Here is a 24597-nt window from a genome sequence, read left to right as displayed (position 1 = left end):
ATCTTCTACTTTTATAGCAGGAGGGAACATTTAAAATTCTCAAGTAGAGCAGTGTGTTGCTGGAAATGGTGATGCCCTATCCTCTTCACCAGTCTAGCCATGTTAAGAAGAACTGAAACCTTCTGGTCCATCCTGTCAGGGATGACTACTGACTACTTAAACAGTAGTGGTTGCTAGGAGACAGTTACTTGGCTACAGAGCTTTCTACAATTGTGTCTCACAGAACTCTTGAAAACTGTCCACATATTTGTCCCCGAGCATTTTGGCAGCATCCTTCTGTACATTCTGCTGAGAGCCAGTTAATGACAAGGCTTGTGAACTCGGATCTTTCAAGCACCTGCCTCCCTCACAAATGCAACCGACGTGCTCAGACTTGAGTTGCACTGTGTGGAATACTTGCTGCTTTCCCTCCACCTCATCCACTTTTCTGAGTCTCCAAACCTTCACCTCAGACAGCCTGAAGTGCAAAAGAAATGGGACTAGTGCTCAGATTGGAGGATTACTTGAATTATTTGAAAATTTGCTAAAATTTTATGCCAAGATGCAGGGGTCTCCGTCCAAGGACATCAGAGAGAGAAAAGAGGCACACAACAGCCAATCAGGGACAACTATGGGCAGAGTGGCTACAGGACAAGGGCTCTCAACACACCTTCATTTGTTCTTTGAACTGTTCTCCTCTGAACAACCCCTCACCTCCCTTTTTGTCACCTCCTCTTAACCTTGTGCATACAGCACTCAGCATGGCGGCTTCTTACTTATGAAGGAGCTGGCTGAGGGCTTCGGCTCTAGGCTCCATTAACACCATGGCAGGCAACTGACTTTACTTCCCTGCTCAGACGCTCGCCCTCTCTTCCAGCAGAGTCCTCTAGTGAATAACACCCCACCTCCCAGGAAGATACACCAGGAACCATCTTCAGAAGAATCCCAGCCTTCTTTCTCTCTAGCCTCTGTCCATCTCCTTGGTGCCTAGCACTTCTTTGAGACAGTCTTTCTGAGGGTCTGAGCCAAGAGAGCCAATCAGGAAGTCTTCGGCTTGTTTAAGGATGCTCCACCCTGCTCATGATTCATGCAGGAGTCAGGCTGCCAGGGGAGCCCTCAGGAAACCCCTGTGCAGATGCCAAGCCCTTGTGTTTGCCCATCTGAACGCAGTGTGCACTGTTCACAGGTCCTCTAGTCTGACTTAAGAATCTCTTTCTTCATACTCCCAGGCTAAGTTTTCCCTGGTCTGGAACTCTGATTGATTTTGCTGCACCTTTTCTTTGTTCCCCTGAACTTTCTATATCTAGCTAGCTACCATGTCCTAACTTTTAGACTATACTTTAGACCTTTGGAGGAAGCCCTCTAGAGCAACAAGCGAGTCTATATGGATGTGACCAAGGCTCATACAAGGAAGCTACCCACAAGGCCTCATCAGCGGGTGTAGGCAGGGGGCACCACACCGCACGTTCTTGCTGTCATTATGGAAGTGTTAGTAGTAGCTTTTCTGGCTCTACCGGTATCGTTGACATTTCCACACTTGTTCAGCTTGTGAAGCCCTATTAGCGAATCTATAATGTTTATGATGTTTGGTTAAAACACCTCTGGAGATTCTATTTAGCTGCCAAATTATAGTTTTTACAAAACCCCATACTGCTAAAGAGTCCATCTGGTCCAAAAGCATTTTGGTTCTGAGACTAGCCATTTGATATTTAACACAGCCCAGAATGGTTTCAGAAACAAACACACTATTTCCCTAGGTTCACACGCACTGATGGGCCACTGGACACACACAGGGACACACACTGGACACACACTGGACACACACAGGGACATGTGGTCATGCTGCTTTGAAGGAACACATTAGGGGACACCAGACAGCATGAGCACTGACGTGCCCGTGTGTCATGGTTCCGGCAGATGGCCCAGGGATCATGCATAAGGACACAGAACTTTGGGGCATCTGGAAGGCATGTTACCTGCTGTCTTTGGTAGGCAGAGAAAGTTCTTTCTAGGTCTTCAAGGTCTAGAATTTTGAAGACTTTGGTATCATCGATTTCGGTCCATACTGTTCCTTCCAATTTGTTCTAGAAACATCAAGTTCACAAGGTCTATGATTGGCAGTTATACAGAAAAACAGTTTTTTTTTTTTTAAGTACTACTACTATTCCAAATTTTTAATTCTACAGGATGCTTCAGTGAACTGGTTTGAAACCATGTGTAACTATTTCAGAGACATTACCGACAAGCCCAGGAGCTGGGGAGAATACAAGATGGTCAGGCTATCCAGTAGCAGGGTCACCCCCGGCCCCTCCCCTGTGAGGACACTGAGTTGCAGGTGCCATCCACTGACCCATTAATGGGAAATGCGGACAGATGGCTTTACCTCGGGCAGCTTTGACCAGTTGAAGGACTTCAGCGCGTTGGTAGGCTGGGGAATGTTTTTCTTCTTGAGTGTCAGGCTTATAGGAGCACCAGGAGGTGGCAGGATTCCCCCTAAGGGAGGCGGCCCTGGGGGAGGCGGAGGACCCCCAGGAGGGAGGGGAGGTGGTGGGGGAGGAAGTGCCCCACCAGGAAGGAGTGGGGGTGGTGGGGGAGGGAGAAGAGATCCTAGGCCAGAGGAAGGGAAGGGTCCCCCTGGGGCTCCAGGTGAGGGTCCTCCGGGGACCGAAGCACAGACAGCTCTCTGGAAAGAGAAGATCAAGAAGAATCAATGAGAGAAGAAAATATATCGAATGACTTTAAGAATCTAATCTCACTAAGAAGCATGTAACAGAGCACCCGTATTTCTCAGAATGTGGGTTTCAAAGGTGGATATGCCACATGATGGACTTTCCTGGGCACTCATGCCTTTTGACACATAGTGCATATTTGTGGAGTCTCTCTCTCTCTCTCTCTCTCTCTCTCTCTCTCTCTCTCTCTCCCCCCCCCTCCCTCTCTCTTCATGGCAGCCCTTTGCTAACAAGCTAATGTGGTTTCCTTTGTTCTTAGGACAGGACTCATGGTCAAAAGTCAACCCCAAGCCACCTCTGCTGCCTAAGCCACAGGATGTTGGTGGTTCAAGTCTACTACTGAGATCAATTGCGAAACATTACAGAGCTCTTTCCTACATTCTACTTCAGGGCAACAGAGACCCCCAGGAGAAAAGGGGTAGACAGGAGGCCAGGTCTCAGCCCTCGCTCACCCTGTTGAGCTCATGGAGCTGCGCCGTGAGATCTGCCACCTGCTGCTTGACTTGCTTGTGCTCGGTCGTCTCCTTCTCAAGCTTCTCTTTCATCTTATTCAAGGTCTGCATCATTTCTTCCTTCTCTTGGGTCTTCGCATCACATTCTCTCTCTTTCTTCTCCAGCTTCTGCTGCAGCTCATTGTGCTCTACACAAGAAAACAGGACATGAAAATGGTCCTCAGAGATGGAGCATTTTCTTTAAAAGATAAAAAAAATGGGTTGAGGATGATGAAGAGATTGTGGGTCAGTCTGCCCTAGGCATCAATATTCTTCCCCAGGGAGGGGCAACTCAAGACCAAAACAGTGCTCATGCTGGGAAAAGACCTCGTACAACGAATTTAGTAACGGACATTTTGGTAAAGACTAAAGAAGAGGTTCTAAAAATGGAGGTAAAAAGAGTGTGAGCAACTTCTCACAGAGAATGGTATCTTAAGTCTGAGTCCTGACACAGAGGTGGTCTTACAGCTACACTAGGAGAACTGGCTATTAAGAGAAAACCCCTTCTCACAAATTGGAAATGGGTCAGGGAGAAGCCAGCACTGGTGAATGAACTTTGCCAGCTTGTGTCCCGCTAGCAGGAGAGATTCTGTGCTTGCAGACAGCTGGGGGAGCCCTGGTGTGCACTCTGAAGCTGAGTGATGTCTCCCTGCCCCGTTGGAAGGCTATCAGAAGTACTTGATGCTTCTGGCAATCAACTATCAAAACTAGTCAAAGCCAATGTTACTGTCTCTGTATTCAGTATCTTAAGGGTGGCAGTGTTGTTTAGGCACGCGGGCCACAGGGCTGTTATTGCTGACTTCCCCAGTGTGGTGTCATGGAACAGAGGCATTTAATTCAGTGTTATGATGTTCATCTTGCCAGTGAATACAAGCCTGTTGGCAGGAGTGATGGGCTTCACACAAGAGAAATAATGAAGCCTAGGCTGCAGATTTTTTATTTCAAATACTTGCCCTCAGTGCCTCTTTTTCTCTCAACACATGCACTGGGGATACAGCCCACTGAGACTGCGCTGTGCACAGCTGGTCTCTACTTCTGAAATTGATAACACATTCAAACCCTTACTGTCTCTTTCAGACCCTCCCTCTTCTGTGGCTCCCCAAATTGGAACTTGCAGGAATGTGTGAGCCATTAAAATCCTTGCATTTTGTCAGCTTCCAAATAAAAGAAGACAAACCTTCAATCACAGTCACCACTCCCCTGACACCTGACTTCCAGCCCACATCTAGAATAACTTATGTGCTCCACTTCCCTCTTCTATCTCCATTTCATTCGTCACGGAATGAAGAGATTAGGAATGTTCCTTCCCCTCTTTTGTCACTAGGCTTTGACAAATCTGGCTATGCCTAAGATTCAGTGAGAGGTCATAACATCTCATGATCACTGTCCAAAGCCCTCTGCAAGCAGTCTATACAGTAGGTGGGGGCAGGGCTTAGGTTAGAACGGGCTCGCTGATGATCCTGAGGCGAGGGCAAGTCTGGGAATGGCCAGCCTGAAAACTGTCTCTCAAAGTGACATCATTTACTGTCCATTCACTGAGTATTGGCAGCTTCCCAGAGTCTTGTGCCCCACAGACTTCTCCCTCAAATATTCTTCCACTTTTAGGTCCAACCAACTTCCTATCTCCTCCTTTGAAATTGTCTAAGATTCGATCTAACTTTGCCAGCTGAAGCTTCCAGAAGAGAACTCATTTTACCTATAATTTCTCTTCTCTTCTGCTGTATGGTGACTTCACTCATCACCCCACTCTTCCCATCGGCCTTGAATACTTTCTCCCATGGCACCCACCCCCCAACCTGTAATGGCTTCTATCATCTGCTATGTAACTAATATGCTATGCTAACTTTGTTTCTTTTCAATTTAATAGTCACAGCAACTCGTGAGTAAGGTTCATTGACCATGCTGTGGAAGAGGGGATCACCAAAGGGGAGGAGAGGAGATGTCACTGCTCACAGGTAGGGGGCTGGAGTTTAGACTCCCACTGAGAAGCCAGCACAGTTCAAAACACCAGAGATGCTCAGGTGTCCCCTAAATGATATGGCTGGACAAGTCAAAAGCTCATGTCCGGAGTGCCCTTGACTGTAAACCTACACACTCTAGAGTGCATTCTTAACCATCTACTCACTGACTGCTCCCATCTGCTTTTGGTAGCTGGGGTAGAGAACATGTCCCAAAGCATCCTATGGGGGAAAGGGTGCATTCTATGTTATATTCCAGGTTGCAATCAATGAATGAGCTTGAAGTGCAAGTCACGAAACACTGCTTGCTGGCTCTCTTAGGCTCACAGTCAGCTGCCTTTCTTATACAGCTCAGGCCTACCTGCCTAGGGATGGCACCACCCACAGTGGGCTGGGCCCATCCATATCAATTTTCATCAAGAAACCACCTCAAAGACATGTCCACAAGCCAATCTGATGGAGTCAACCCCCAAACTGAGTCTGCCTCAGATAATGCTGGGCTGTGTCAGGTTGGCAGCTGAAGCTGACTAGAAGGCGGATTGTGCTCTCTTTAGCTTAATCTCTCTTTCGTATCTTAGTCTTAGTCAGTGCTTCTCTTCTTCCCATCCACAGTGGATTCTGGGATGTATTATAAAGATTGTCTGAGAGCAATGTGGGTAAATACGCACAAAGCGACCCTTGACTCCTCTGGTGGCTCTGAGGAAATGCGGTTGACAGCTGGTTTGGAACATCGATGCTGGGTGAACGTGGCTGTACGCCACTGGCTGTGACTGAATGACTCTGATGGAAAGAAGAAGAATCCATCATCTAGTACGGTGAGGAGTGGGGGAGGGTGATTTTAATTTGCTAAGATTCTGAAGGAGGAGGGAAGCTGCACGCTTCTGCAAGTGGCTGGCACCAGGAGGAACACAGCGTCTCTCCCGTCAGAGACGGAGGGATAGCAGCGAAGGCATATTCCAATACAATGAGTGCATCACGTATTTCCACCATGGCTACTGATTGTTCACATGATGTCTCTTTCTAGGACTGGCCACCTTAGAGCCACGAAGAGAAGAGAACTGCCAACACCAAGTTGCCTAAGCTTTTGTGTTGAGTCTAAAGAAATCCCAGGCTTCTTGTTGTATATATTCAGACCCAAGTGAAGTGCAGCTGTTGGGTGGGGGCTTGCATGCTCAGTAGCTTTTAAAGAATCTTGAACTAATGAATTCTTTTTAAAAATTAATTATACTTGTGTGTGTGTGTGTGTGTGTGTGTGTGTGTGTGTGTGTGTGTGTTTTCTTTCTACGATGTGGGTCCCAGGGATCAAACTCAAGCTGCCAGGCTTGGTGGCAAGTACCTTTACCTGCTGAGCCACTGTAGGGGCCCTTATAAAAAAGACAACAACAAAACCTCCCACACTTTCAACTAATGAATCTGAAACAGCAAATGCTACAATCTTTTGTAAAATACTTATGGGGATAATAAAAGGATGAAGTACTTGGGAAACAGCAAGAAAACTAAATGGTCGGATTTGAAAGAGTCGACACAAAATGCCCTAAGGTGTGAAAAAGGGAAGTGAACCGAAGCCGTGATGCCAACTCCCCGAAGCCCAGGCCACCTAAGCAGAGCCACACCTGCCAGGGCCTTGCTGTTTACCTTTTCTCATTTTCTCTGCCTGTTCTTTCCACTGCTTAACTTCATTTTCATTAACCAACCTGTAGAATAGTTAAAGGGATACCCGTTACAAAGAACAAAACATGTCCATTGCCAAGCGTGTTCTCCTTGGGCTCACAAATAGTGCACTGCACAGAATCCTCAGTGAAACCCAGGTGTAATTTAGCCATATTTCATGTGCTTATTTGTAACTCATTTGGACCCCAGGACATTCCATCTGTCTCATCATCATTCTGATGCAGGAAAAAGTAAGTGAGTGTCTCGCATTGCCGTCACCATCTCACAGACAAAGATGAGAAGAGACTTACATTCTGACGACGTTCTTAATGTTAAAGTTTTCCAAAGGTGTGGAGTCGGGGTCCTGTCCTTTGTCGTTCTGGATAACTATTTGCTGTATGATTCTGTCTAGCAGCAGCCAGTACTGAACTGTGTTACCACTTCTCTTGTCTAGAACAGAAAAGAGGGAGAGAGACCGTCTTCAAGCTCTGTAAATTAGGGTGAGCAGTTTTCAGCTGCGGGCACCTTGGAGCCCAGGTTTGATCGAGAGGCACTCCCCACACCCCCTTTTCTACATTGTTGTGAGGCATCCATTTATTTTGAAATCAAAGTAAATTACAGGCCATTTCATTTTGAGGCTTTCATAACTGCCCCTGATCTGTGAGGAAACAAACACTGGGAAGCCACAAAGCTGAGGCTTAGGGTCCCTGGTGTGCACCCAGTCTAGTTAGTGCTGAGGATGCTGCCCTCACTCTCCACAGGGCCCACAGTCCCTGCACTCACAAGGCATCTGGAGGCAATGGTGCAGGATGGACATGAAGTGAGGGTAGGCTTCGCTATGAGTCAGCCGCTTCCTGGTCAGCTCAAACATCTGAGTTGCACTTTTTGTGTCTATGTGAACCTAGTTTATAGGAAAAACAAATCTGAATTAGATATCCATTTCTTAATTCCCCTGACACAGGAGGAGTGCACGCCATGCAGATACTCCTTAGGTAACAAGAACAGGGCTTCGACTCTGCTCGCAAGCTGCACTGGTCCACACCAACAGAGAGCAGACATTTCAAGAGGCAAACCCTATGATCTGAGTAGTCGCATCATAATAATTATAAGAATACATACCAGTTCAAATCTTTTGGCAAATTCTAGTTCATCTTCATTTCGGAGCATTTCAAAAAAGTCTAAATGCCTGAAAGGTAATTGAACAAAAATTAGTAAAAGTGGAACGTCTCACGAACACAAGCACAAAGGACTCAGCATGTTCGAGTACAGGCCCAGACACACAGTGGTGGTGTACTGACGTAATACCATCACTGGGGTAGACACAGGAGCAGCCCTAGTTCAAGCTTGGGCTGCAGAGTGAGGGCTGGTCTCAGAAACAAAGGCAGGGGATGTAGAACAATAGGGAGTAACTGCCATGTAATTAAGGCAATTAACATGTAAGGTTCTGGGCTTGACCCTTAGCCCAGCAAAGAAAACTTAAAAAGGCCCTTCCTGATTTTTAGAGCTGTCTACAAAAGAAACATGGTAACAAAACTTGAATGCCTTTGCTTAATCATGTTCCTTCTAAGGAAAAGATAAAACAAAACAGTAGTTAAATAGATCATAGTAAGAGAAAAAAAATTGAAAACTTAGGGTGCATAGCACATAGTAGGTAATTATCAAACGAATAAATGCTTATCAAATCTAAAAAATGTCCAGATTCCACTAGCTGACTCCTTCATGGAAAAACATGCCCACTCCTGCACACTTGACTTGTTGTTGAGTTAGCGATCAGAAAAAAAAGTTCATGTCATCCATTTTTGTGTGCATTTTGATTAACCTCCTACTGTGTGCTCTGCATTCCAGGGATGATGCAGTCTATGAGGACGAACACATACTGGTTAGGAGGACAGAAACACAGAGAAGAGACTAGAACTGCTCAGAAGGGGGTGCTCTGCAGAGTAAGGGAACAAGGTCAGAACATCTGTGAAGTGTGTTCAAAGCCAAAGAAACAATAAGTACAAGGGTCCGAGGCAATGACTGTCAAGGGGAAGAGCATGCTGGGGTGTGTGGATGAGGGAGGGAGCTGCACAGCAAGCATCTGCAAGCTGGTGGGGATGCCCTAGAAGTGGTAACAAGTGAACAGTGGCTGAACACTGGCACTCACAGAATGCCTACTAAAGTTACTAAGTGACTCACAGGCAGTTCTTAGGATAGAACTAGATAGAGTCCAGCTGTCATCACCACTATTACCACTTTTTATAGATATTAAAAGTAGTAAAGTTTAGAAGCAGTGTATAACTTGAGCAGAATATAGAGGAGGCAAGGCTATAGCAGGACAGATTTGGGCCACCGAAAGCTCTCTGTACGCCATGTTGCTTCCCTCATTGACGAAGTTTACTCGCAGGCTGTGGAAGCCCTGGTGTGACAGGCAGGCTGGAAGCAGCCCATGGCACCTCACCTGCCACTGAGTCAATGGTGGACACTGCATGGGCCCTCTCCAGCTGTAACCGTATGACTTACCTATCTAACGTTGAATTCTCATGTTCCCTTAATTTATCTATAACAGGCTGGATTCCTAACATCAGAAATTCATAGCGAAGATGGAGTCTAAAGTCCAGACTCTCCTGAAAATAAAAGGGGCACAAAAACAAATTTATAGCTTTTTAACTTTATATAAAGTCCCCACAGCGGCAAAGCTGTGGTCAAATGCTGTCTGTCAAACTGCAGGGCAGTTCTTACCACTCCAGCTCCTTGGCTTAGCACTGCATTGATGAAGGACATGATGGCAGTCTTGAGACTCACTTCATCCCGGTAACGCCCAGTGCTTTTGTCCAAGTCATTAATTAACGTCTGCCAATGATAAAAATAGAAAAATAAGGGTCTAAAACATTAACAACCCCACCTATGCCCATTTTAGAACTTTTTGTAATGCTTGGAATTAATTTTTAAAATCTCACTTAGTCAGAAATACACTGATTCACAGAAGCCTCCTTCGTAACTCAGGACTGGGGTTATGAAGGCTTTGCCAGATGTGTTCACAGCAAATGTATATAAAATAGAAAAAAAAAAACCTTGCTTTGTCTCTACCTGCTTTTTACTTTTAAGTAAAAATAAGATGATATAATCTTATTTTAACTTTGATCCTAAATAAAGAAGAATGACCTGTAAAGTTTCCAGAGAACATTCCATTCAGTGGATTAAAAAAATACGGGCTATGTAATATACAGGATGCAGTCATAGTTTTTTTTAGTTTAGAATTTATTTTATTAAATGTAGTTTTTTTATTTCATGTATGAGTATTTTGTCCGCACATAAGCATGTGCAGCATATGTGTGTTTGGTGCCCACAGAGGTCAGGAGAAGTCATCAGAGCTCCTGCAACTGGGGTTCTGGATGGTTGTGAATCACCATGTGGGCACTGAAAACTGAACCCGGGCCCTCTGTAGGAGCAACACGGACTCCAGCCCAGGGTCACAGTTTTGAGTTCAGTTTATCTTAGACCCCAGAAGAACCAACAGTGGGAAGCATAGTCTGTTTTCGGGTTCTTGAACCTCAGAGAAAGGGAGTGTTTGAAGACAAAGGTGAGCACTGACAGGCATGACCAAGCGACCCTTGCAGGCCAGGAAGGGCACTGTTTGTGTAAGAGCCGGGTGAGTGAGAAAGCCCGTGGGAAGCACCTACCTGGAAGCGGGTTCTCTCACTGGCATACTTCTGATAGTGCAGCATAGCCTGCAGAACTTTCTTGTGACCCCCAGGAACCAGGCACACGGCGCCCAGGATTTCCAGTACGGCCACCTTTGTTTTAATGTTCTCTGTGCTCAGACTCTGAGCAATTACATTAATACTCTCAGAATGAGCCAGGACGTGGGCCCGGCCTTGAGAGTTGTTCATTAGTGCCTTTATACAACCAATGAGGGAGGTATGTATCCGAGACTCAGAGGTCTCGTAGTCCATCGTCTTCAGAAAGTTGAGAATACATGACAGGCCATCCAAATCGATGAATCTAGTTACAAACCTGTCAGGAAGAGAAGCGATTAGATTCATCCCTTTGTGCTTTTGGAACCACCGTTAATAGAAAAGCCCAGGGGAAAGGAAGTAGCCTTACTTCTTGAAGAACCAAAGGCTTACATTACATGAGGTCTTGTAAGTCTTTGCCTCTTCCATGGCACAGACCCAATGGTCAGTCTAAGTCAGACTGTGAAAACAATCTCCAATTGAGGCAAGCTTACCTCAGCTAGCACAAAGAACCAACAGGATTAGCAGTCACTTAGGGTATGCATCTCCACCTCCTCAAAGCCTCACACATGCTAAGCAAATTCTCTGCCATTGAGCTATAGTCCCATCCCTACGATATCTGTCCTGTGCTAGGCTAAAAGTTATTTGCTGATTTGAGTGACTGCGGCATCCAGTTCCTATGTGGTGTGTGCTGGCCCTGAGCATGGTCCCTACACGTCAAAGAGCAGCATCCTTCAGTCTGCTGCCTATCAGACAAACCACAGGGTTTATTGCTAGGGTGTTTATAACAAAACCCTTCTTTTACATAGTACTCTATAGGAAATCCTAATATACAAACAGATAAGAGCGAAGGTTTATCATTGTGAATTAATTTTATCAATATTTATAACCTTTGCTGTTAAGGACGGCAATTCACAATTGTATGCTATGAAAGCTGACTGGCCCAGATAGAACAACCTATTTACCTGACTACCCTGGGACCTCTGATACCTCAGTTCAGAGTTCACAACAGACCGAGAAGCGAGTAGTTTGTCCCCATAGTCTGGACGACCCGTATCAAACATTTGCATAGTGCTTTTTATGTGTCAATGCTTTTTTTTAAAGTTTGTATTTTATTACTAAATAAAGATAATTGTTACTATTATTATTTTAGCCATCCCACCAACCACATTACCCTTCACGCATGGCACTGGTGCTAATGAGGTGCACGGTAAGGACCTCAGCACCTCACCAACTTCTGGAGCGGAGCCTTAGTGGAAGGTGATGGTGGAAGAGGGGCAGAGTGGAAATGATTACTAGAGAGAACTCATTCCTTACCAGAAAGTCAACCCGTCTTTATTTTTAGTAATAGTTTTACTTATATATAATTCACATGCCATAAAATTAATTGATTTAAAGAGCATAAATATGGTCAAACAATAGTCTACATTTTAGGTCTCCATTTGCCAGCTGGATAAGGGTTTTTTCTACTTAAAACAACAATGACAATAGTTTTGTTGTCTATTTGGGATACTGCTGATAATGAACATTTGTACACAAGTGTTTGCGAGTTGATCTTTATTTCCCTTATCTCTATAAACTAGGAGGACAGCTTTTGGGTCTTATAGTGACGTTATGTTTCACACTGTGAGGAACTAGCTGCCCTGCTACATTCCCAGATGGCTCACTGACATTACCAAGAGCAATGAAAAATGGTCTGGCCATCCTTGTGCTCCAGCATTCTCTCTTTCTCTCTCCTTCCTCCTTTTCTCTTTAAAAATGTCTTCTATCTTAGTCACTGTCTGCCTCTCCTTTAAAGCTAGGAAAGCACTTACCAAATACTCAGAGATCAAAGTATCTACTCAGGGTTCAGTTACAAGTTTTTAATGTCAGAGTCCCTGGATGGTTTGAGCACTGCAGCAAACAGGAAGGACAGAGAGAAAGAGAGGGAGAATGGAGAAGGAGGACGGAGAAGGAGAGGGAGGACGGAGAAGAGGAAAGATGGAGAAGGACAGGGAGGACAAGGAAGGACAGGGAGGATGGGGAAGACAAGGAAGGAGAGGAAGGGCAGGCAAAGAGAGGGTGGTCGCGCTGCCCCAGGACAGTACCTCATGGGCTTTGTCCTCAGTGCCGTCTTTAGACTCTCGATGGTTTTGCTCCTCTCCTCCTCTTCTTCCTTCTCTAAAGCCAGTAGAGATTTTCTCTACAAGAGAAAACAGAAGTTGCCTCTTTATTACTGCATTTTAAATACTGTAAATAATTTCTACAAAATATCAGTGTAGCTGTGACTAAGATTTAGTACCAGCAAACACAGAAGCACCAAGAATTCAGTAAAGTTTCGTCTGTACTGCGAGTTAGACTTTCAAACTATAAATGACATTTTAATAAAATGTTTAGAGATTTTAGAAGAGGTTAAGTTGCACAAATGTTTGTACAATTATTGTATCGCACACCCTGATGCAGATAACACCATTTGTATTTGTCAGAGAAGGAGCTGGGCCTTTAGCAATTTTCTGGCAACTAAAGGTAAAACCATCACAGGGCCAAGTGACACCCATAGCCGATTCCCCATGTGATCATTAGAACTAGCTGAAACTGGAATCAAGATGAAAGGGCTTTCTTAACATCAAATATTTTTTTATGTACAAATTAAATTGAATCTGATACCAAGATGATCTCTACTCTCAGAGAAAATGCGAGTTCTTAATTATGACTCAACCTTACTTAGAAATTGCGGTATGGAAGGCAGGGAAGGGAGAGGGAGACCAAGACATGGGAGGAAGCACACACACACACACACACACACACACACACACACACACACACATTGCAGAGAGCTGCTAAGGCAGTGCTTCTCCAGCTGACTGTCTAGGCAACTCCGAGGAAGCTTGAGATTTCCTACAGAACTTTCCAGGCAATGCTGATGCTGCAGAGCAAGGCTCTAGGAAGCAGATCTCAGGGACATTTGTTATTTACTTAATGCTTGTGTGAGTGCGAAATGGATGTGAGTGGCAGGCCGTGAACCTAGGGGAGAAAAACTGTTGAGCATCGTGCTTTGTAACACTGTATCATATTCTCTCTTTTTAAAAGTTATTTACTTTCATTTTTATGTGTATGGTTCTTTTACCTGCATATATGCATGCCATGTGTGTACAATACCTGAGGAAGCCAGGAAAAGGCATTTGATCCCTTGGAACTGGAGTTATGTATAGTTGTGAACCACCATGTGGTTGCTGGAAATCGAACCTGGGTCCTCTGGCAGAGCAGCTAGTAGCTGCCATATTCTCATGAGAGGGTCTTTCACTGTCTCTGAAGGTTGTATGTGATATGTTCTGTGTCTGTGGTGGTTACTGTTAAATGTCAATATGACAGGATTTATAATCACCTGGGAGATGGTCTCTGGGCATGCCTGTGGGAGATTATCTTGATTATAATCACTGAGGAGAGAGAGGTGGTCCTCTGGGCAGGATATCCTGGACTGTCAATGGGGAAAGCGAGCTGGGAACTGGCAGGCACTGTTCTCTGCTCCTGACTGAGGCTGTCATGTGACCAGCTGTTTCAAATCCGACTGCCTTGATTTCCCTACCCTGACAGCCTGAACCCTTGGGTTGTGAGTGACAATAAATATGTTTTATGTTAAGTTGCTTTTCTTCTATGTTAAGTTGCTTTTCTCAGAAAATTTATCATAGCAACTGGGAAAGAAGATAAAGTACCTTCTCCTGAGTCCTTAGGTGACATAAAGTCACCATAGCCACAAGGGTTATCGTCTTTTCATTTCCTTACATCCATGATCACCTAGATGTGCCAAAACAGCCCTCCTATGCCTTGTCTAGCGCAGAAGCCTTCGTCCACCGAGGAGTCGCTGGCCCTTTCCTTCACTTGCTCTGAATGCATATTCCTGTCTCCTTGGCCTTATCAGTTACCAACTCTGTAAAAGTTGGCCAAACAGCCAGGTGGTTCCAGAGAGAGAGAGAAAACCTGACCCTAACCCACGGGTCTCAATGATCTAGTATTTCCTTTTATCTCAGGCTCACAAAGCATCATGGGGAACTTTACTATTATTTGCTAAATCGATAGCACCAACAGGAAGTAACTAAATGTTAATTAAAACCCTGTTTGACCTTTTGATGAGAAAGAAGTATAAAGCCTAAAACAAATGCATAAGCAAAGTCTTTCATGGCAGCTGGGGCAGGGGGGAGTAGGATCTTCTTCTTTTTAAGTTGCTATTGTTCTGCTAAAGCTGTCCTTTTGTTGGTAGTGTGCCTGAACAGCTGTCACCAGAGGATAGTAGATGAAGCAGATATGCACAGAAATAGCCAAAGAATTCCTCCAGATCGTCACGAAAGCCATCCTGTGCAAACTCGGTGTCAATCCAGTAAGGGGCGCATTCAGTCGCTGTGGCAGCTGAACTCCTCTAGAGTCTCAGCAGTTATTTTGAATCTGTAGCTCCAAATCAGGACTTTGCCCTGAGGATCACTCCTTGTTTTGGAGACTAACTTCATAAGGCCGTCCTGAACTCAAATTACACATTTTACCATGCGTCACCGACACTAGGTGAAGGTCTGTATACTTAGCCCTTGAGCAGTCATGGAGAAGGCTTCTGAACACAAGAGATGGCGGTACGTCTCTGCCTTTCTTAGAGTTGGGATATTCACGAGGTGCTACAGAAAACTGTATTGGAACTCCCTTTCCTGATGCAGGGAGGACTCCCCTAGAACAGGAGGACCACAATCATTCCTTAATGTGAAACCATCAGATTTGGATCTGAGGTTGCATTTGTGTGACAGAAATGAACCCACTATCCTAATGTTACTTTTTATAGAAAGACTCAAGTGTTCAGGCTTTAGAAGTTTCCTTTGCAACTTAGAGCTGAAAAGAAAGATAAGCCTACATTTCTAGAGTCAATCTCCAAGCCACACAAGTAGTATACACTGGTGCACAAACAGGATGGGCCTTGTGATAGCCATAAGCATCTGCTCACATAAGAAGCCAGCAGAAGTCAAAGTACACCCTGGTAAGGACCTTCTGGGGAAAGCTGCTGAGATGCACACCGAGACACACTGTACTGGACCAGAACCGCTCTGGTCTGAAACATTCCCTTAGTGTGAACTGGGAAAAATGAATGTCACCTCCCATCTTCCCCCAAAGCTCCAGTCCTAAGACCTATTAGGTCATTCTCCTGCATCATATAGTTTTTTTGACTTTTAAAAGCCAACATAAATAACTCAGAAATCCTTTAAAGAACAAAGCGTTCTCAGTATGAGGCTTACGTAAAGTAACTTAACTTGTTCCACAAAAGGCTGGTTTCATAGCAAGTGTGGCTGTTCTCAACCTGGACTATTTCATCAGACTCTAGAGGCATTAAAGAAAGCAGAAGCCTTCCCTCTCCCCAAACAGCCCACACTGTAGGCAGTGTCCAATCCCTGGGCCTCTTTCAGGTACCACATGTGAGATTTCAAAAGCAAGAGTGAAAGGCTATTTGCAAGATATCTTTGGGCTCAGCCAGATGGTTTAAATTCCTAATTAGATGACCACTTCTCAATTTGATGACCTTGGGCAAGGTAACTTCCCTCCAGACAGACTCTGTCTATGAATAGCAGAGGCACTACAGCAAGGCTGTCAGGATTTGAATGTACTGCCTGTCACATGAGGCACGTTCACTAGTAGTACCTGCCACTGATGCTGCAGATCACATGATGATGACAACGTGGACAAATGCCCCTTCAACAGACATTCGCCTAAACAGCCAGAATCCTGCTCCGGGGACAGTGAAGGGTCTGGAGGAACTCTGTACCAGCCCCGTCCCAGGGGACAATGTCTCAGGGTTTCTGCCAAGTTCTGTGGGGAAGTCCTCAAGCACACGCGTCAACCAGAACTATATGCAAGAACTAGCAGAAACCAGGATGGAGAGAGATACAGCGCTCAGCACAGTTTATGCTGTTACTGGGCTCCATGCTTCTTTAAGGATGCCAAAGTTTTGAGACCTGGCTAACACACGAACAGTTGACACCCTTCTTCTTTGACCCTAGAAAGACAATGGCTCAGGCCTAAAGGAAGAAATATTTCAAGACTTTGTTAGGCGTCTGATATAGAAAGGGCAGTGAAGTCACAAATCTAATGGCCTTGTGATGTCCTAGGGAAGACTTTGGGCTAGAAACCAAACAGTTAAAGTGTAGACCACTCAACAATGCTCCAAAGAGATATACAGGGGACAGGAGGAAGAAGGGACTTTGAAGAACCACACCCTGGATTATTATCAAGGACCCTATACCTCAAGGATAAGCCTAGATGTGGCAGAAAAAAAGTCACTAAAGGACAAATTAATAAAACTTCCTAACATTTAAGGAAAGAAAAATCCACATTACAGAGTACTTCTTCATTCAGGGCAGGGAATTCATTAAGTAAGTATATCTCTTATTACACATCAAACAATGCCAACTTAATTATACCCAGAGACAGTATGCCTGACACTTCCTTTTTCCCAGTAGTCAGGAACAAGAACTCATAAACAACCTCTGTATGCAAGAAATAATAAATGGCTCCAAGTTATTACTGCTTGGGTGGATGCACAGAAAAAACCCTGGTGGTCATCAGAATCTGCCGTTTTGCTGGCATATCCACATAAAAAAGCTGAGGTCACCTTTTCCTCATCTCTGGTGCAGTATACATACAGTGTATGGAATGGGGTTTGGTGGTTATTTTTTCTTATGTTTTGTTGCGAGGCAAAAGCTAATGTGATTTCCTCTATAATTTATACAGCCCTGGACACATCTACTGGGCTGTTTATTATTCAAGACAGAACAGTGAATAAGAAAGAAAGCGGGAAGAAGAGGAAGAGGCTGAAAGTGAAGGACCTTCAGGGCTTAAAGAAGAGCAGGCAATACATGGATTTCGGTTGGTTTCTAATGTTTGCAGGGAAAGCATATTAAAGGGCTTGCTTGGAGGAGTAAGAGGAGAATTCTCCGCAAGGCAAGGCGGGAAAGAGGTGGAGTATTCTGGGAGCTATCTTCTATTTGATATTATAAACTTAAAGTTGGATACAAACAATTCTTAAAATCATTGGTGTGCCTACGGAGGCAAACTGGTCAGCCTTCAAGTTTCATCAACAGCAGCAATGTGATTAAAGCTGGTGAGACTCAAAGGCGGGTGGTTTATTTTCTGTTGTGAATTTTAGCTATGATTAATAGGTGATCTTCAAGCTGCCTGGAATGCTAACATCTCAGAGACCAGAATTCAGACACTGGGAATGCATTTGAACTGATAGCTGAACCCCAAAGCCATGGACCAAAGCTTTCCTTACAACACGTGACTACTATACTACTTCAGTAAATTACTGTGACACTTTATTTTTATGGGAAAGGACCAGGGAGAAGGCAAGTTCCCAGTGAGAAAGGCACTGGCAAGGGCATAACGTGGGGACAATCCAGTCACACGACTATTAGATGAGTCTCCCTTCCACCACAGGGTTGCAAAGCTCTGGACACTTAGCCACAGCAACAGCAAGTTCAAGTTGAATACAAGCCATGTTTCAAATGTTATTTCATCTTGTAACATTAAAATCAATCATATTTTAGTATGTGTAGATTCTATTTAAAACATGCTAGAAGAATCACATTGCTAAGCAACATTTCAGCCTCCTTGTCCCCAACACCTCAAACATGGAGTGTTGGGAATGGAGTTTGGAAAGGTAACGGCATTCAGAAGGTCTTACTCAATCAAACTCATTGTGCAACTGTGTACTCTGTACTAGCTTTTAACTGTCACGGGATGTGAATTACACTTACAGCAGCCATGGAATTGAGCTGATCAATGTAGAACTCAGGCCAACTTGTTGCTCCCTTGTTTTCTTCCTGGTCCTATAAGAAAAAAAAAAGAAAAGAAAGTCAGAAACAACAAAAACATTGCAAAGGTCCACACACAGCAATAAATCTGGTGTGCCATGCATCAGGACAGTGGTCTGTAAAGCCACCAGAATATAGAAGTTTATTTTTAATATTGGGTCATCTACTTGACTAGGATGGTCTTCCAAATCTAACAAGAAAGAGAGAGAGGGAGAGGGAGGGAGAGAGGAAGAGAGGAAGAGGGAGGGAGGGGGAGGGAGAGAGAGAGAGAGAGACAGAGACAGAGACTAAAGTTCTAAAGTCTCAAGTATGACTAGAGGATATGTTCTAACCCATGGAGGAAATGAGTTTAGATGGGAGTTGAGTTACATCAGGGTATTAGGGGCATAATGACACTGAGAAGGGCATTCTAGGTCCCATGTCACACTGAGGACTGTACTGGGACAACATATCTGTATAAAATTCAAGAGTGAAGGAAATCTCCCTTAACACTGCAGACATGGCCAGTTGATGACCAGACTTTTTCAGTGTTACTCAGAGTCCAGCAGACATTGAAGATTTTGAAGTAGGATTTCATTTGATGTGGCCTAAAATAGGCTACTGACATTGGGAGGAGGTAATGAAAAGAACACGCGCTGGTGCCAGGCACAGCTCTCCTACTGAACTAGCTCAGAAGTTTTGGTAGAAAAAAGATTGTGTTTCTGATAAAAAATAAATAAATAAATAAATAAACAAACCAAAAGAGAAACCCACTCCCAAAACACTTCAACTAGTTGTGTCTCCCAAACCAGGGTGACCTGGAGCCAGAACCGGTGGGGCATGGATGGACGGGGTCACTCTCAAGCCTGAATGAAACCCCCAGAAGCATCTGCCCACTGTAGTCTCTATTGTAGATATATCACACTCACCCAAGAGGCACACTGTGTGCCATTTCTACACATCTCTGTGCGTGTCAACAGGCTGAGAAACTGCGCAGTGGCTCCCTCTCCTCACATTCGGAGAGCACCCGATACAAGGGTTAGCCCTGTGTCCTTGGAGCAGATGCTGCCCTGTACACACAGCTGCCATGTGCTGCTTCAGTGGCTACCATAGCTTCAGTGTTCTTAGTCTCAGCAACCCATAGAGACACATGCACACATACCGGTTCTTGGGAGAGTGATATTTAGGTAGAGCTTTTAATTTCAGGCTTAGACTTTATTTTTAAAAACCTTTCCCTCTCTCCCTGTCTCTGTAACCCAACTTTAGAGTAATCCTCCAGTCTAAGTTTCCCAAATGCAGAGATTATAGTTGTGAGTCACCCACCACACCTAACAACTCCCATCCCCCTACCCCACCCTTCCAAGTGGGTCTACTTAGGTGTGATAAAAAACGATAAAAGTATAAATCAAAACTATTTTCAAGTTGTCATAACACGAGGGCAGGTGGTTATCTACAGGGCCACCCGAGCAGGTAGTAAGGAATGAGGGCCAAGGAAGGCAACAGCAGTGACCCTGAGGTTGGGCTGGATTACACTCTTGGGATTTAAAAACATTCAGGAAGTCTGATGAGTTTTTAGAACAGCTCTTGGTTCTCATTTAACGTGTTAATAAAAGAGCTATGGTGGCAGCAGAAATGCTGAACCCAGCTTTCCTCTTTAAAGAAGCATTAAAATCAACAAAACCCTGCTGTTACCACTGTATTTAACAAGCCAAAACCCACAGTGATATTCAATGGTATTTGAACCTATAAAATGAAGTAGAAGGTGCCAGATCTTTCTATTCTCTCCAAACTAGGGCAAATTTCCAAAGCAAACAAAAATTAAGTCCCATGTCCAAGGTTCCACAAGAGCCTGTCTGTTGTAAGCATAGTCCTGGATACAAAACAGAGATTATTTTAGAAACTGAAGACTAGTGACTAGAAAAGAAGACTGTGCACTTTTGAAATGTTTTAGTAATACTAGCAGTTAGAGTAGATCTTATAGTCAAAATGGGGCTCTTTTCACTCCACATGCTTCAGTGCTGAGAAGAGCAGACATGTCATGTGTGTGCATGCACTGCTGGGCACTACTGCTCTGGCAGCAGGAGGCACCGGGATTCTCAGAGCTCTTCTCTTTGGCCATGCATCTTGAGCTGCCTGTGGAGCCCCGTCCTTACAGACAGAAGTATGCAGCAGTAGCCAGATGAAACACAAGTCCGTCAGTGCTCTCCTTCTAGTGTGAGCCGTCAGAAAGAAGCTAGCCTACTCTTCTGTGGGGAGGGGCATTATAGAAAGAGCCAGGACACTGAGACAGATCAAGGAAAAGACACTTCTGAGGCTTACAGTCTTCCTGATGACACGTGTGTCCTTGTAAAGAGAAGGTATGTCCTGTGCCTCTGACATGAATTATTCTTTGGACCGCCTGCCTACCTCAGTTCTATTATCTTACTCCAGGGACGTGGGTAAGATAGTCAGGACGGTACAGATGCAGCAAATGTGACAAAAGTGACAACACCCAGCACTTACACAGCTTGTTACCAGACAGACCTTGTGTTAAACATTGCATTTCCTTTGGTCTGCTTCATGATTCATGTTACATGTTGTCACATCATGGAAGAGGAAAAGAGGCAAGGAAAGACTCAGCCACGCTGCTGAAGGAGTGGAAAAGAGGCACTGGGGAAAGGTCAGGGCACACGCTGTCCTAAGATTAGACCTAGAAGGCCCTGTGAGCCATGGACGACAAATATAAGGCTGCCTTTCAGTTTTAACCATTTCAGTGTAAGAGAACTGAGATGCGGACAGCAGACAAAATGGTTCACCTTTCCTCAAACTTTAATGCAACTTCTGCCATGCTGATTCTAAGGTCTGATACCTGACCCAGGCTACCTCTACTCAGCCCTCTGTACACGATTTGAGGGGCTCCTTAGTCCCTTCGACCACGCTTTATGTATCCATATTTGTGCTCAAAGAACAGCTAAAAAGCTTTCCTCTAACCTTTCTGTTCTGTAACCGTCCCCCACCCCCACAAATACAGAGGGAATTCTCTATGAAACTAAAATTAGCTCTTAGTCATGCAGTTCTGGACACTGGTACTACAGATAAGCACCTTGGTCAATCACTCAGCTGGCCTTATTTTTGCCTCCTTCTTTGTCAACCCCATTACAACGTTTATCTAAGCTTTATTATAGCCTGAAAAAAAAAGATTTTTTTCCTGTCTTAAGATAGATATTGTAGCACTGTAGATCAAACCCTTAACCCTAGTGCTTGGGAGACTGAAACAAGAAGATCCTGAGTTTGAAGTCAGTCTGAGAACTGCGGCAAGGTCCGCTTCAAAAACAAAGCAGGTCCCCCAAAATAGATTATTAACCACAGCTCATGCCACTGAGAAAAGTAGTCTTATGTAAATACAAATTCTAGATTCATATTAAATGTTCTTTCTATGCAGCCAAGGGCACCTTGCGCCCCTCACCTGGTGCAGGCATTGACCCCACAGGCTGTGTTGGTCACATGCTAACAGGACCTCTCTGCTCTGTGTTTCCTGTTACACTTCCGCTGTGATAGCCCACCATTCTCAAGAATGTCTGTTTGATACAGTCAATGCTGCCAATAAAATGTTTGATGAAAATAAAAATTTAAAAAATGTTCTTTCTAGTCTACCCAAAGAAGAGACAACTCAACACTAAAATTTAGTTTTGTGTTCTAGACTGCTTTAGCTGTCAACTTGACACAATCTAGAACTCTCCTGAGAACTTGAGTTGAGCAATTCCCTATTATCAAACTGGCCTGTGAAATGTCTGTGGAGATTGCCTGGGTTGTTAATTGATACCCGAGGGCTCAGCCCACTCTGGGCAGTACGTTTTTTGAGCAAGTGGTCCTGGGCTGTACAAGGAAACTAGCTGAGAATGCACTATTAGACAGCATTCTGCTATGGTTCCTGCTGTACCTTTGTGATGGCTAACATTACGTTTGAAGTTAAAATTACAAAAATGCCTCTAACCTGTAAGCTTCACTTGCCCCCGGACAGGTAACTTCCTGGAATGCTGGGGGCTGTTGTTCATGAATGATAACAAACCGTGTGTTTTCGTGTCTGTAAACAAACTTGGTTGCCCCAGCTGCACAGGATGTGTGCTTGATCACAGGTAGGCAGGAAGTACGGAGCCTGGTGAGTTTTGCCTCGATAAGCAACTGACTAATGTAATTCAGCACATAATCTTCAGTCCTGGGTATGGCCCTGGACGGTATCTAATAAAGCCTCTTATTTATTAAAATTTACCCAGGGTCATAGTGAATCTCTGAGCAACCCCAGACCCATCACACGCCTCCGTCTCTGAAGTGAGTTTCTGGGTCAGAGGTAAGGCTGTGTGGATGGCAGGCAGGCTGGCCTCCAAGTTCCTGCTTGAGTTCTTGCCTTGACTACCCTCACTGCGGGACTGTGATCTGTAAACTGAGAAAAACCTTTCCTCCCCAAAGCTGCATTCTGCCCTGGTATGTGACACACCAGGATGAAAGCAGGTCATTTCTTCCTGGAAATTTTTACCCTCATTTAAGTGTATGGGAATTATCTTCAGGTCTGCTAGATAATTAGATCAGAAATAAGTGTCTGAATTTATTAATTTCTCTGCTTTTTTTTATAGAATATGTACATATGCCACTAACTTTTAGAGATATGGTATGATGGGATTCTAGAACCTTCCTTTTTATTCACTCAGCTGGCAGTGTGGGTAAGTGTGAATATATCTGGAGTATTTTCCTTTTCTCTGAAATAGGAGAGTGGGGTCAAAATGTTTCTGAAGTTCCTACACAACCTCCACTGTACTTAACTTCTAACACCAATAACTTATAAAAATTTACTTTGTCCAGTGATTCAGTTGTACAACTATTCACTTTCAAAAGTCACGTCAACAGTCATTCAGAGGCCACCCAAGTGTTGGCCACCTTGTGATTTCTTTAATCCAGTTCTTCCTGTCTTGTCGGAAGGCCTTCAGACATCAACGGCAGAGGGACATAACTCACCTCTGAGACTTTGCTCCAGCCTGCATCGACTATTGTCCAACCATTTTCCTTACTGCCCTAAGTGTGTGTGTGTGGTAAAGCCCAGATTCCTTAGGGGGTAAAGACATCCTTTCCAGTTTGACATCATCTCCAAGTGGTACATTTTCATTCAAATCTCAGGTCAGTAAGTTCTTTAGAAGATTTCTTAGAATCTTATTCCATTCTTTTTAATGCACAAGTGACCTTGTTTTTGTCAACATCAATCACTTTGCACAGAAGAATAAATTTGGCTTGGCTTCTTAGTTTCATTTACTCGGGGATAAGCACAAAGCTACATCTTTGACCCGTCTATCACTAGCACCTCCAACTTGACTGTGTTCTTCTAGACATGGCTATCTGACTTTAGCTGCAAATGACGGCTTCACAATACTGTCATTGTGAGGATGTAGAAAGGCAATACAAGTCTGGAGAACACTGGAAAACAGCACACACAGAACAAGCTCAATAAATGTGCTCTATGATGGTGATAATGACACTGTCTCTAGTTGTGGTCATTCTTAGTCATTATTGGGACTGAAAAACAACAACAACAAAAGGAACAATCAAGATCATATTTTGGCAGTAATTGTTCAAATATAAGAAGCATTTAAAATTCAGTTAAATATATTTTCAGAAATGTAGCCCATACTGTACACTCACAACTGTATGGACGTGTGTCACAAAAATTTTAATTATATCACTGTATACGAATAATTAAAAGGGGGCAAATATATGAAGAGGGGGATATGAATATATTCCTATGTGGCAACTAAAAAAATAGAGCAATGTAGTAACATAGTCAAATTCATTGAGCTATTATTACCTAGTTATAGGGACGAACAGATATACAATAAAATACATTGCATCCCTCTGGCTAGCAATAGGGAAAGTCATTTATTTACTGATAAACTTTTGCTCAGTCCTAATTTTTATCCTCTCGTGAACATGCACTATTTCCACAATTAAACAGAAGTCAGTTCAAAAGTACTGTGGATCGGATAGGGGAGCAGGGAAGCACACATCTTAATTAAGGGAGCCATCTTAGGGTTGGCAAGAGATTTGATGCTCCCAGGTGCCCAGGGCGATGTCCCCAGTTAGTTCCTGGGGCAGCTGAGGACAGAGAACCTGAAATGACCCTATCCTATAGCCATACTGATTAATATCTTGCATATCACCATAGAACCTTCATCTGGAGATGGATGGAGATAGAGACAGAGACCCACACTGGAGCACTGGACTGAGCTCCCAATGTCCCAAGGAGGAGCAGA

The 24597-nt window shown here is 44.2% G+C and overlaps 1 protein-coding gene across 3 annotated transcripts in view; it reads right to left on the bottom strand.

The window, feature by feature from the left end:
- The window catches only part of Daam1 (dishevelled associated activator of morphogenesis 1), a 154129-nt gene that overhangs the window by 32358 nt on the left and 97174 nt on the right, over positions 1–24597 (bottom strand). For all 3 annotated transcript variants that reach the window (XM_050153569.1, XM_050153568.1, XM_050153570.1), the window contains 12 exons: positions 18287–18358; positions 12611–12705; positions 10470–10803; positions 9529–9639; positions 9310–9413; positions 7927–7993; positions 7591–7708; positions 7119–7257; positions 6793–6851; positions 3161–3348; positions 2363–2662; positions 1956–2063 (listed from right to left, as the gene is read on the bottom strand). In XM_050153569.1, coding sequence (XP_050009526.1) covers positions 1956–2063; positions 2363–2662; positions 3161–3348; positions 6793–6851; positions 7119–7257; positions 7591–7708; positions 7927–7993; positions 9310–9413; positions 9529–9639; positions 10470–10803; positions 12611–12705; positions 18287–18358 — 1695 coding nt within the window. The remainder of the gene's footprint in view (positions 1–1955; positions 2064–2362; positions 2663–3160; positions 3349–6792; positions 6852–7118; positions 7258–7590; positions 7709–7926; positions 7994–9309; positions 9414–9528; positions 9640–10469; positions 10804–12610; positions 12706–18286; positions 18359–24597) is intronic.

Source organism: Alexandromys fortis, unplaced genomic scaffold (assembly GCF_014885135.2).
Source record: "Alexandromys fortis isolate MF-2015 unplaced genomic scaffold, M_Fortis_MF-2015_v1.1 scaffold_82, whole genome shotgun sequence".
NCBI classification, from domain to species: domain Eukaryota; kingdom Metazoa; phylum Chordata; class Mammalia; order Rodentia; family Cricetidae; genus Alexandromys; species Alexandromys fortis.
The sequence above is the reverse complement of the archived record's forward strand: the minus strand, read 5'-3'. Positions and strand labels throughout refer to the sequence as shown.